At 36.1% G+C, this 14,405-nt stretch overlaps 1 protein-coding gene across 3 annotated transcripts in view; it reads left to right on the forward strand.

Moving 5' to 3' along the window:
* TDRD9 (tudor domain containing 9) overlaps positions 1-14,405 on the forward strand; it is a 66,975-nt gene that overhangs the window by 28,918 nt on the left and 23,652 nt on the right. For 2 of the 3 annotated variants that reach the window (XM_050711065.1, XM_035551349.1), the window contains exons 7-18: positions 241-405; positions 3,932-4,035; positions 5,702-5,760; positions 7,648-7,702; positions 7,857-7,941; positions 8,586-8,643; positions 9,273-9,377; positions 10,828-10,925; positions 11,400-11,531; positions 12,239-12,401; positions 12,486-12,549; positions 13,598-13,661. In XM_050711065.1, the coding sequence (XP_050567022.1) occupies positions 241-405; positions 3,932-4,035; positions 5,702-5,760; positions 7,648-7,702; positions 7,857-7,941; positions 8,586-8,643; positions 9,273-9,377; positions 10,828-10,925; positions 11,400-11,531; positions 12,239-12,401; positions 12,486-12,549; positions 13,598-13,661 (1,152 nt within the window). The remainder of the gene's footprint in view (positions 1-240; positions 406-3,931; positions 4,036-5,701; positions 5,761-7,647; positions 7,703-7,856; positions 7,942-8,585; positions 8,644-9,272; positions 9,378-10,827; positions 10,926-11,399; positions 11,532-12,238; positions 12,402-12,485; positions 12,550-13,597; positions 13,662-14,405) is intronic. The other variant, XM_035551350.1, reaches the window with a different exon arrangement.

Raw genomic sequence — 14,405 nt, forward strand, 5'->3', positions numbered from 1 at the left:
CTGCCCTGGGCATCTAGCCTGAGCTGTTCCCTTAAAGGTGCTTACTATTCTCCACATCCTACACTGGGATTTTTTTAACATTTAGCTTGGGTTGTCTTAAATGTACATTGGATACATGACTGCAGTAACCAAAATTAGACCATTTGAGAAGAAAGAAGTGGAGATTTCTAGATTCCCGTGTGGCATGACATTTTGTGTCAAAATGAATGTTTTACATTTGCTATGCCATTTTTTTTAAAGGTAATACTGATGTCTGCTTCCATCAACTGTGAAGAAATTGCTGATTACTTTGCACTTCCAGTTCATAATGGTCTGAATCCAGCATATGTATTTAAGGTGGAAGGCAAACGTTATGATATTGAAGAATATTATCTCGATGATTTGAAGCACATTGTTCGTTCCCAGGTATGGTAAATGTCATTCTATTTCATTGGGCATAGTAAGAAAGAAATTTGAATAGTCAATTGAAAGCCGTGTAACGAAATTACAAGTAACTGATTTTACATTACAATTCTAGATTCTAATTAGTATTTGATGATATAACCAGAGTCTGTCTGTGAGTAGCCTAGTTTTTCCTTAACGTAGTAGAAAAGGAATGAAAAGGGCTGGGGATCTTGAGTAGTATCTGGCACTTTGTTCATCTTTGAAGAAAACTACTGAACAAGGTATAAGTCTGCAGAAAGTAGCGTTTGAGGGCTTTATAGATCTTATAGAACCAAAAAACAAACCACACCACAGTTTATGGAAAACTTAGAAGAAAATAATGGCTTATGCTGTACACAGTGCAGGTATTGGTTATGCCTGAACACAGGCAAACCAGATTAGGATGCTTTCAACTGTTTTAAGCTTTAATGCAGCCGAAAAAACCCAAACAAACAAAAAAACCCACACATAGATAGCATTTGGCCTGTCAACATGTATATATTAGTATGGCAGCCTGGATAGATAACATGGAGGACCTTATGTAATAATGTGATTTTTTTTTTTTGTAAAAGATTTGTGATTATAAATGACAACAAAAAGATAACCAAGAAATTCAGCAGGAAGTCTACTTAAGTCGAGTTGCATTTGTCAAAGCTGATGCATTTTCAGCTGGAGGTCAGGTGCCATACGTTTCAGCTCAAAGATCACAAACAAAAGGAAACTGCTTTCAGCCCTTATGCCTTTTTTATATATATATTTTTAATTTTCTCTGTGTATACGAGCATTTAACTTTGATTTTTAAGTTTTCATTTGTTTGTTAATGTTGTGTTCTCCTGGCTATAGCCATTCTGTTGTTTAGTAGGAGGAAAGGAATGACTGTTCAAGAACTTATTTTACCCTAGGGCAACCTAGGAACACAGAAGTGCTCTTGAATGTTTTTTAATATTTACCAAAAAAAAAAAAAAGTAATTGAATGGGAAAGCGCTGATGTTTGGTCTTGCATTTGTTCCTTACGGAGCTGTGTGTGGAGATTTTCTCTAGATAATAGATTTATTTGAAAAATGCTTAAAAACATGGAAGGTCTAAGATGATTTATGTAGCGTTCTGAAATGAAAACAAAATAAAGACCGAGCCTGAGAGTTAATGCAATTAATAATTTGAGCACTGTCATATTAAATTTGCTAAAAATGAAAATCAGCTGTCTGAGGTATACAGGCCTTAGGCTGTAGTTCTAAATATTTCTGTTTTTGCCTGTAGAAAATTCACATAGAATAGAGCATTTAATAGAAAAAATATTCCACATTTTTTAGGCAGACTTTTTTTTTCCAAGTTTCATCTTTGCTTTAAAATTCATATAAAATCAGGCATCATAAATCATAACTCTTTGCTTAAAGCTTCTCGACTTGAATCAGTTCAGTCATTTAACTGTCTAGTTTGCTGTGAGGTGTGAACCTTTGTCCCTTCTCAAAAAATCTTACTATCCAGTTATTCTAATTGGATGCTACTGTATTAACGTAGAGTTGTTTTACTCTGCAGATCTCTTGGCTTGAATATTTGTCCCTCATTTTTGTAGGTGATAATATTTTAAAACTATGCTTGAAAATAATTTTTCCTTGAACAGTTCTGGTTTGGGTAATTTGGGAATTCACTGATACCAGTCATGATCGGAAAGATAAGTAGAAATACCAGTCATTCTTCTGTCTTCTGTGCCTGTTTACTGTAAACACTTCGCTACAGCTCTGTAGACTTTGCTAGATCAAAGATAAAGCTTTCCTCAAATTGCTTAGTTTGTAGAAAAGAATAAAGAGTAGAGGCAAGGAAGGGAGAAACGTTTTTCAGTATAGCACTGGCTTACTCTTGCCCAATATTGGGTCACTTATAGGTGCTACTGTTTAATTTTTGAGTAAAAGTCTATAAAAGTAGTTTCTTTTCTCTTGGTGTAATGACCTTTCTAAGCAAGCACATTGATCCGGATATTTAAGTGGATCATTATTTGTCATATCAACACTGGTTTTGATTAAAAAGTGCATGAGGTCTGTACCTACAGGCAAATTTAGAGCTATTTGTGTCCTGTAAGCACTTACCTACTGCAGTAGTATAGCATTGTAGATACCAAATGCAAATTAATGGTAAATTTAATTCTGTAAGCAGATTTTTAAAGTGTGTGTGAGGGGGGTGTCTTGATCTTAGTCTTTCGTGTGAAATTCTGTGCGATTCCATCTCTCTACTTATTACCTACGGCAAAAAAGAGAGCTCCATTTTTGGTTTGCAAATATGAAAACTCCTTCACATCCCTGGAACTGAAGTCAGAGTCCAGATGAAAGGTAGTGAACTGCTGTCAAAAGCAATCCCGATTATGTTGTATTATTTCAGTCAGTTCTGACTGGGCTTTTGGACTTGCTCTTTCTCACGTTGTTACCTTTTATTAAGAGTGATGTGACAGCCTTGTCATGTTAAAGAATACCTAAAGGTACAATAGGTAACGAAATGGAAAAGACAAATTTGACAATTTTTAAAGCATGGATAATCTAAAAACAAAGTGTTTGAGCAGCCCAGAAAATATAAAATTGCTTAGATTGTTGCATATATTGGAGGAAAAAAAGTATTCCTTAACAAAACTACTGCTTCTGTTTTCCCATGGACTAATCAAGCTTCAGTGGAAAAACATTACTAGAGAGAGTGTAAAATGCAGTTAAGAAGCTCTGGGGTTGACAGTGGTACACCTGGAAATTCTGCCTGGGTGGGTCATTTCAGGGAGGAGTAGAGAAGTAGAGAAACTCATAGACTGCTTTTTTCATCCTCCAGTCCATCTCCTACCACAACAAAGATAACTTTCTCAAGGTTTTCAGAAAAGCAGTTTTTCTCCAAGTATCAAGGTGACCTAGGGTTAACGTGATGTTGTTTTACAAGCAGGCTGTCCTGCTAGGAGCTGGAAAGATGAAGACTGAAGCTGCAGAAGCAAAAGCTGATACTTTTGTGATTCTATTGTGAGCCGCTTCAAGAAGGGATAGGTTCACATGGGCCTGCTTATCTAGCTTGTCCAGGTCCCTTTGGATGTCATCCCTTCCTTCTGTTGGATCAGCAGAGGTCTGTGATTTACTTGCAGTCAAGTAGAAACCTGTGAGAAGGACTGTACCTTCCTTATACAAATTCCTCTCCTCCCTGTCATCCCGTTCTTGTGCACTGGGACTAGTCATGCATGCTTGCTACGTCTGGATAGGAAGCAGGTACTGCAAAAGTTAGGAGCTGAAGTGTGGGCTAGCGCTCATTATAAGCAAGTAAATATCAAAAGTAAATTTTCTAGCATTATTCTAGCATTAGAATGGTAGGACACTGGAAGGAAAACATGTATTTAGAAGGCAATGAATGCTCGAGATTAGGTTGTTTTGTACATTTTCTGTGCAGCATCAGTTTTAATTGAAAAGCACTTGATGAATCACTTCAGATATAAGTCAGACTCTTTCAGCCTGTTTTGCTGTGTTAACCTTATGCTTCCTTCTCCACACAGCTTCCTTCTCAACGAGCTGAGAAGCCAGTGATAGTAAAGGAAATGTATGAGGTAGCAGTGTCTTTGATTCAGTCATTCGATGAGTTGGAGATGAAGTGCAATGGGTAAGATACAGTTCAAGATCTGTTACCAGCAGTCCTTTGGGGACATGAGACACAAATTAGGGAACAGGACATAAGCAGCCTGTATAGCATGGTTCTTAGTAGTTCCTCACTTTCCTATGCATCTCTGCTTTTATTTAACATATTGGTGTGATTTCTACTCTGGCTGGTTATATTAAGACTCCACGTCTTACTGAATGTCCTGTGTTCTTGAAATACACTTTTGGCTACTGGCTATTCAAGCCAGCCATTTCATACAGAAACTGTATCTTTTGCTGTTGATCAGAGCTTAATCTTACAGCAGTTGTGGTTTTATTCTTCATATAAATATTTTGTATTGTGAAATAATGCATACATTCAGCCATGAAAAAAGAATATAAACAAGACATTAGTTTTCACTGGTTGTTTATCTAGTGCTTTCTTCTACTGTCTTTTGAAATAAGTATTTTTTTTTCTGTGTGTTATTCTACATCTTGTAAATTGATGTTTAGTTTCTACAAAATATAGTAAAGTAGCTTCTGCAACTTTAGTCTTAACACTGGATGGATATTTGTTAGGGGTAGGGTTTGGTTCCAAGTATTTTAACTGTTGGTAAACGTATGCTGAAGAAATAATTTTGTTTTGGAAGCTTAACTTTTTCAAATTTTACTTAAGTTTTTGAAATTTTAAGAGAGTGTTGCATAAGCTGACCTAAGCAGTTACCAAAGTACAAGTGTTGCTGGAGTTTTATAAATGGGATAAATTTGGCAGCAACTTAAGCACGTGTGCGTACACTAACTTTAATGTAAATATATATGTTTATATAGCTTCCATAGCTAGAAGGAGACACTATTTACAACATATTTATAAATGTCTTCTAAGCTTTTTTTGACTATTCCTTTTGATCTTTTCAATGAAGCTGTTTTACTGTAGTTCAGAATAGCCAAATGTAAACTACTGTTTACTAATAAGCTACCTTTTACAAGCCAGCATGAAGACATAAGCATTTCAGCTTTCAAATACTCAAAGGGCTATTATGAACATTCATTACTCCCCTCCATTGAAAATTGTACTTTCCGTTCATTATATTGTTTGAGAGTGAAGACTTCGAAGATTCATTAAAAAAAATTACAGCGGGAATGATTACTATTAAAAAGTAAAAATTGTGTATTATGTTAAGGTGATTTTAGCCTCTTGGCTCATAACTGATAAGCTTAGAGGATGATGGTTTTGATTAATGTCATGACCTTTTTGATAGTTCTTGATAATGGTTAGTTCTCTTGCACGGTAGGCCTTAGTTAAAGGAATCTAATGATTGTTTTTAAAATGCAAGACCATTATGTATACCTGAGAAATTACTGAATCAACTTGTATGGAATATAAGCTAGTACTGTACTGCCTTTTCATTTTAAGATCTCGGGTAACCTATTGGATAAATTTAATTGGTAAATAAGAATGCTTCTGCCTTGAAGACAAAACTAAACCTAATGATCTAGTTCCAATTTTTATATATGTTTTATCAGAAAACATAATTTTAAATGTTTTAAATTCCATTTCATGAGGAAGTTTGAATAATACATGTTACAGAATATAGTCAGTTTTTCTTGTTCTTTCAAGGTAAAATATATTGGGGGTAATAAAGTAGGTTTGAGTGAGGTTGTAAAAACTAATGAAATTATGTTCTTGTTAGGGAGAACAAAACCTCAAGTCTTCCATCAGAGCGTGGAAGTGTGCTAGTGTTTTTACCAGGTGAGTATAGGTCTTAATAGCTTCCTTATTTGTCACTTTACATGCTTTCTCCTGGCACTTCTTCCAATTGTGTTAAATGCATTTAACCAGGGCTGGTTGATTTCAGGTATTGTTTTCCTTCAACTAGCAAGCGTGCACATCCATGAAAACTTTGAAGACCCTTGGGCACATTCAAGGGGAGAGGCACCTTGGAGCTGGGAGGCGCAGCTCTTTCCTTGGGCACAGTGATGTCTGTCCTTACCAGGACTTCACAACTCTGCAGATTTTTCTGAATCTCCCTCCTGTGCTAAGCTTAGGAGTAGGCGTGCCAGCAGTAGTGCTGGAAAGACAGCACACCAGCACAGAGGTATACTTCACTTGCAGTGTGCCTCTGAGTGGAGGGTGCTCCCTGCCAGCTAAATGGCGTTAGAGATATCTTTCTCAGTTACTCTCTCTGTAAAATTGATAGCCAGGAGTTACTTCATTGTGTCTGTAGGACCCGTTCCATTTTGCCATTAACAAGGAGACAATCTGTTGCTTCTGGTCTCTCATTTTAGTATTTGAATGGCGTGCTTTCAGACTTCCTCTGGTACTCTGAGCCTTTGTTCTAGGTTGAAATTATTTTAGCACTTCCACTTCCTTTCTTTCCTGGTAATAGGTGATACAAAGAGCCCTGTTAACTGTACAGTTGTATTTTTAACAGATTATATATATGTTTGTGTATTTATATATGTGTGTGTGTACACACGTGTTCCCAGTGGGCTACATTAAGTTTGCACAACCAGTCTTAATTCTGGCATTTTCATTGGAGCACTTGACATGGTGACTTTTTGTTTCTTGAGTATATACTTTGGTGTATGGTTCTTCAGGCTCGTTACAGGGAAAAAAATGGAAAAAGAGCATAGGCTGCACTGACTGATTCATCACTGAGCTAGACTTTCAAGTAATATAATACACTTCTGCAAGACTAGCTGGTGAGCTAAATAAAAGCAACAATAGTTTGACATCCTCTTCAGGAGCTTGCACAAGATGGGGATGGCCTGATTTCTCTGTTCTTCACGCATACCTGCTGATGGCAGGAATTTCATGGCTTAAAGCTTTAGTTTTCTTTCAAAGGATTGCGCTGTTACTGTCCTAAATTTTATCTGTTCTACTCATGTCAACCTCTTTGTTTGTTTTCTCTTTCAATTCTCAATGTACTGCTCTCCATATTGCCTTAGTGTGTTTGCCAGATTTTGTCACTAGTCAGTTTTTCATTCCAAGATCTGCTTTTCCTGTTGGCATCGCTTTTTTTTGCTGGAGTCCTGATGAGCTCTCATCTCTTCCAGAACTGGTCAGCAGATAATACCTACTGTGTCTAGTAGGTAATTAATGTTAATATTGTTTATAGCCTAGTAATCACAGTCTACTTCTGCCAATCATGGATGAAGTCTCTTTTAATTATTTTTAAACAAATTGGATTCAAGCACTGATGTCTTACTCAAGTATGTAATCGGGCAGAACGGCAAGTAGGAAGCATTAAACAGCAAGATAGTCAAGCAGTACTTAGTGGGATTGAGTAGGTCTGGCAGGCTGAGTCCAAACAGCTCCACATCATGGTGTTGTCTTTTCTTTATATCTTTAATTACGTGCTCTAGTTCATTCATGATCAGATACATTTTTCTGTATAATAATAAACTGTAAATAATGCTATCTTCTGTATGTTTTTGTCTATGGTGCTAAAGGTGTTTTGCTTAGAGCTTTGTTAATTAATTGCTTGGACTACAGATTCATTATTGTGCTAGTCAAAGAACGGGCAGTGGAACTCCCACAGAACAGATGGGAGTTAAGAATTTAAGTGGAAGTGAGAAGTGGTTTTAGTTGTTAATGATCACTAAAAAGAAAACTCTTGATTACTTTTTCCCCTAGGTTTGAATGAAATAAGCAGTATGCACTCATGTCTCACAAATATGTTTAACAAAAGGTAAGTTAAACCACATTTATTTATTTCAGATTGATTAAACTTGAACATGAATCCCTCATCTATGAGAGTCCTAAGTACAGCAGGTGACTTAGTATAGAAGTATAACAAATTTTTATATTCTTGCATCGCTAAATATTTAATACATTTTCTTTAGGTGGCAAGTGTACCCACTCCACTCACGTGTGACATTAGAGGAACAAAGCAATGTATTTTTGACTCCTGTTCCTGGCTACAGAAAAGTAAATATTGTTGAATCATTACTTTTATTACGTGTGTAAATCCTTTTGCTATGAAGAATATTAACTGTGCCAATTAAACTTAACTGCATGAGGGCAAAGCAGGTTTTTTCTGTTTTTTTCCTCCTTAGGATGTAAGCTGCTGCTCTTACCAAGCTGTTGCTTTAACTCAAGAGATGTAGAAATAACAGAAAGTTACACTTAAATTACTGTGTGACACTGCTTTTATCCTTCAGGATAGTTTGTGCATGCTGATTCTTCTGTCTGTATGACAGAGGCACAGCAGAGCAGAATGCTTCCGTATGGGGGCGGTCTCTGTCCTGCTTTTTGCCCCTTTTTGGTTATTCTTTTGGTTTTTTTTATCCTTGCTAATACTGAGTTACTTTGTTACGATGGAGACATAAGGAAATACTCGTGTTCTTCAAGTTTGTTGTCATACACTGTATTACTTCACTATGCTTTTCTGCTATGAGGAAAAGAAAATGAAGGTTTCCTGGTGTTGTATTGCTTGTTCTTTCACATGCAGAGCAGAATGATTATGTTTACACCACAATTATATTTCATATCGGGTTGGATTTTTTCATGTAGACATGGTAAGTAGGTTTTTCTTTATTCATTCCTTGTTCCTTTCTTGCTTCAAAACCCAGATTATTCTATCTACAAACATAGCTGAGAGCTCCGTAACGGTTCCTGATGTTAAGTATGGTAAGTCTTCTAAATTTTGAAACCGTGTGCGCATTGTATTAGTAATGTCTTCTTTACTTGTGCTTGCCTAATTCTTGCAACACGTCACCGTTTCACTAAGCCTTTAAGTTGGAGTTCAGTTTTGACAGCTATGAAGTTCTTTTTTTTACAACAGGAAACAGTTTTAAACCTGGATATATGGACAAATAGTACAGCTATTGAGTAGGGTGCTAATTTTAATCCTTTGCTGGAGGAAAAAAGACCCCTTATTTTAGATGCAGTAACGAGCAGAATCATACCTTATGACAAAAGTACCTGAAGCTTTTTATTCACATTCTGAATATATTTTCATTTTTAAATACTTGTGTCTGTTTAGGCAAACTCAAATGTAGAATATCTAAATGCAGAATGATTGCCTTTTAAAGCTCATCGTCTTTGACACTTATTATATTGAAGCTTAAATTTATTTGTAGTACTATTAGTGTTCTCAGTAGCCTGGTTCTAGTTGTTAGAAAACCAACGAAGAGAATAATGGATTTGTCAATGATTGAAACATTCCTTTTCTGATAACGCAAAATCAACAGTATTTATTACACTGCTGTGAGGATGAATTATTTCTTAATATTAAGATTTTGTTTTCTTAACTGCAGTGATAGATTTCTGCTTAATTAGAACTTTGGTTTGTGATGAGGAAACTAATTACCAAAGTTTGAGACTTTGCTGGGCATCTAAAACAAACTGTTATCAAAGAAAAGGTAAGATGGCAAGAGGGAATGGAAAGGAATTTTAGAAGTTAACCTTGATGAAGAATTCTGTTACATTTTAGTTTTCTTTACTCAGTGTAAAGGACTGATTTTTGTCATGAGTTGTTCATATAGAAACTTTATTCCTTACCATGTCAGGATATTAAAATTGGTTATGCATTGGTTGCATAATGTAATTGGTTATTATATTATATTGGTTATATTATATTTTGTTCAACTATTTTTTACAGAGGTAAGTTTTGTGTATTATTGAAAAATACTAAAATTAACGGGCCGTAAAACTTATGAGGATTTGTTATTTAATAGTTATTTTTTTAATCGTGTGTTTTTTCTTTAAAGGGAGAAAGCTACTGCTAGGTATTGACTACTCATGATTTTCTGCAGGAAAAGATTCTTTCATGTCTATCTGTTGCTCAAGTTAGTGAAAGATCTACAGCAGTGTCTTCAGTGTATACCAGTATTTATAGCACAAGGTTAAACGAGAACTTGTATCACCTATTCTAGTTAGTGCTTGTTGAAAAGTCTTTAGTTTCAATGGAAACGAGTAATAAATAAATAAGTGACATCTTTAGATATAAAAGTATCTTCATTTTGTTTTAAACCTATGATGACTTCGCAGTCACAGCATTTTGGTTCTGGGTCAGTGTTGGTTATGACATCCAACCAATATACAACTGGTAGCAGCAGCAGCATTTTGTATAGCAGGAGACTTAGATTTTTTTATGCATATGACTTAAAAATGTGGCCTTACACTCCCGTGGAGTATCCCACTGAGTAGAGTACCCTTTAGTTTGTTGAAGTGAATGCTGTATGGAATTGTGAAGACAGACTTTCAAATCAATGTGTTGTCTATAAGTAGTGGATCATAAAAATATTTTGCTGTTTGTCATAATATGTAATTGTTGTTTTATAGAAGATTTTTGATAGCTATAGAGTGAAGTAGGAAGTCCAAGTGTGCTCATTGTGTATTTCTATAAACTCAAAGCCTATTGACTCTGCATATAGGATCTTCAGTTTGAGGGTATGCCAAAACTTGCACTGACATATTTATCTGTATTAGATTTAGACTTGGTAGGACTTGCCTTCTCCTGGTTTTGAGGAAGTGTATTTTAGAGCAGGATGTCTCATCTGTTCAACTGAGATAAATGGATGAAAGAAAAATAACTACCCCAAATCTGCATCTATGTGGAAGAGGTATTTGGGTGAAATGTACAATAAGTAAATTTTGTTAGAGCTGCTATGAAAGCAAAATTACTCTGATGCATATGTAGGAAAGGAGAGAGTCTTTACTGGGCCCAGCTGTTGCAAGAGAGCAAAACACTGGTCAGTCTGCAGCATCGGCTGTTGCATACTGTACAGCTGTCCAGAAAGCTTGTAGACATGTTTTTTGAACTATCGGACTTAGGCAGTTTTCAAATTAGTGTTTTGCTCTTCTGTGAAGGTCGCGCTGGACGTGTTTCCAATGGGTATTGTTACAGGCTTGTATACAAGAAATTCTGGAGAGACTGTATTCCAGAGAAGTCAGTACCTGAGATATTGGTAAGAATTTGGGGAGACACAAAGGACTTCTGTTTTTTTCTTAGGTGTTTGGATGTAGCAGACACTTTGCCTGAAGAGAGTGTAATATTTAAATAGCAGCTAGTAGCTGTACCACTGAATAGAATTGAATTTGAGAAATAGTTGATAAAGACCGTATGTTGTTTTGTACGAGGGGGATGCATTGTAACAGTATAATGGATATGACTCTAGAAAATAACATTCTATTCAAAATAAAAATATCCTTAGTTAAGTAAAATTAATTTCAGGTTTTACTGAATTATAAACTTAATTTAGGATTACTTTGTATATAAAAAGCAATTATATATACTTTTGTGTATATATAGATATCTATATATATCTACCATATTTAAAAGTGTATATATGTACTTCTAGATAAAAAGTAATTATATCATAAATTAAATCATTAACTATGCACCTTAGCAAAAAGTAACAATAGCATCATCTTCCCTTCAGTGTTGTCCATTGGGAGCTACAGTGTTAAAAATAAAAAGGCTTGATATGGGGGAACCAAAAGCCTTGTTGGCAACAGCTCTTTCTCCACCCAATTTAAGTGACATTGAACGTACCATCCTTCATCTGAAAGAGGTAGGCATTCTTTTAATGCTGTTAAAATCAAGGTAATCAAAACGTACTGTATTCCTTGTTACTTAAAAGGCAGTAGTAACCTTAATTGGAACCTAAGATAAGAACTGTGTGTAGAGAATGTTTTGTCATGTTTGGCTGCTACTTGGTTACCATCCTCTTTGGCGTAATTTCTGCAGTTGCTTCATTTATAGAGGATAATAATTTAATTGGGGATTAAAAGCAGAATCATGGAGAAGTTATGCTGTTTGTGAACTAACATTTGTGATGAGAAAGAATAGGAAAAAGGTTAGAGAACTTGAGCTCCATAGGTGAAATTGTTTATTAATCAGTAGCAAAATCACTCTTACACCTTATGATCAGTTTGATCATCAGTTTGAACATCCCCATGCAGGTGGAAAGGGGGGAATTGGTGATTTTGCTTTTCAATTATAAATTCAGTATGGAGTAGAATGCCAATTGCATTAAAGTTACTTCATTTCCAAAGTGCATAAGAGGTGACAGTTGTATACAATAGGTTGTGTATATACTGGATGTGTAGTAAAAGCTGTGAAATACTAGATTTTTCAAATTGATTTAAGGATGTCAACTTAATTAGATATGGCTCTAATTGATATTGCTTTGAGATGGGTTTGTAAGAAAGCAGAACAAGAAACAACCAGTCTTAGATTTACTTGATTAACCTTTACAAATAATTTTAATTTCTCTAGCTGGGAGCACTTACAACTTGTGTGCAAGCAGAAGAAAATCCACATGATGGTGAGCTGACTTATTTGGGAAGAGTATTGCTACATTTGCCAGTGGATCTGCATCTTGGAAAATTGATAGTCCTTGGACATACCTTTGGGTGTTTAGAAGAATGCCTTATTATAGGTAACAGAAAGAAGAACACGTGAACAACTTTCTATAAAAACAAATAACTTCCAGGTTTTCATTTTGATTTGTTTTTTGTTGTAGCTGCAGCACTCTCTCTGCGGAATATTTTTGCAGTGCCTTTCAAACAGTACATTGATGGATACAGGTATTATAATAATCCTTGATGTTTTATGTCTTCCTGACTACACTTGGGAGCAGAGGGCGAAGCTAACCATAAAATGTCATTTTTAATGTCATGAGTTTAACTGTATGTTGTGGTTTAGCCCGGCTGGCAGCCAAACACCACACAGCAGTTCGCTCACCCTCCCCCCTCCCTCTCCGGGATGGGGGAGAGAAACGGGAAAGTGAAGTCTGTGAGTTGAGATAACGACAGTTTATTAAGACAGGGAAAATAATGACAATAATAATAATAGTATTAATAGTAATAATGTGTACGAAATAAGTGATGCACAATGCAATTGCTCACCACCCGTTGACCGATGCCCAGCCTATCCCCGAGCAGCCGGCCCCCCCCTCCACCCCGGCTAGCCACCCCTATATATTGTTCAGCATGACGTCAGATGGTATGGAATACTCCTTTGGCCAGTTTAGGTCAGCTGTCCTGGGTCCGTCCCCTCCCAGCTCCTGCTGGATCCCTAGCCTGCTCGCTAGCAGGACAGAGAGAGGCTGAAAAGTCCTTGGCTTGGTGTAAGCACTGCTCTACAACAATTAAAACATCAGCATGTTATCAGCGCTCTTCTCATTCTAATCCAAAACATAGCACCCTGCCAGCTACTAGGAAGAAAATTAACTCTGTCCTACCTGAAACCAGGACACTGTACTTTTTGGTACTTCGACAGAAAAAAGAGAGGCTTTTTCCAGAGCAGCTGAAGTACTGAAATATTGCTACATGAACTAACTGGTATCACAGAATTAACTCAACCATTTCTGTGTGGAAGACCTGATTCTTCTGCTTTGTCTTCCTGATGTGGACATGTGGCAGTGTTTATTAAAAATAAATACCAAAAATACAATCCTTGTTATTCTGCCCACACAGCTTATCGGCAAGGAAATGTGAATAAGGAAAAAATAATTACAATAAATGTATTGACCTTGTTTATTAATGTACTAGAAAATGCTAATAGTGTAGCTGTATAGTAAATTCAACATTGGAATAAGACTATTGTTGATAATTTTTTTGTTTTTACTGCCAGGAGCAAACTGTTTTTTTCTGGGAATAGTAAGAGTGACTGTATTGCAATTGTGAATGCATTTAAGGTAAATCTTATTTTCTGTGTGATCTCAGTTTATCGGGTTTCATTGGAAGGTGAGAAGCTTTGCCTTTGTATGATTGGAGTGTTTTTGCTTTGAAGTTCTTAAAAACTTTATACCTAGCCTTCTAATTATTCAGATTATTACTAAATAGGTATCTTGCACTATATAACACTACTAGTATTAGTATCAAATATAAGTCAAATTTTACCGCTGTGAAGGAGCTGCACAACTTTGCACCAAAGGCAGGCAGCAAGAAATGGGCTAAAACAAGTTGCATCGCTCAATTTCTGGGTATATTTCCTACTTTTCATGATCTCCTTTGGCTTTTGAGGTATTTGTTCTACTAAGTGGCTGGAAAACACTGTGAAGAGGAGAGAAAGAGTAGCAGTACACCATTATTTCAGACCTCTGCTTGCTAGAGGTAGAAGCAAATTTTAAGCAAGACATGAAACAGAGTTAGGTTCTCTTGACCCCCTGTGATCTTTTCCATGAAAGAGCTCTTTTACCTGGGGAGGCAGATCCTTTCCAACCAAAAAGGTGTATCTGTGTAATTCCACATACTATCAAATTGATGTCTTGTCACTTCCAACAGAGCGAATGGTAGTTAATCAGTAAGCAAAATGTAGTTACTAACATGAGTCACTTGAATCACAGAATGTTTGCAATTTTCTTGCATGTTGTAACACTTCTATGACCCAGCCACGCTTTTCAGACCTTCAGTAATGCTTTCTTAAAACTAGATTTTGC

This window comes from Cygnus atratus, chromosome 5 (genome assembly GCF_013377495.2).
Source record: "Cygnus atratus isolate AKBS03 ecotype Queensland, Australia chromosome 5, CAtr_DNAZoo_HiC_assembly, whole genome shotgun sequence".
Classification (NCBI taxonomy): Eukaryota; Metazoa; Chordata; class Aves; order Anseriformes; family Anatidae; genus Cygnus; species Cygnus atratus.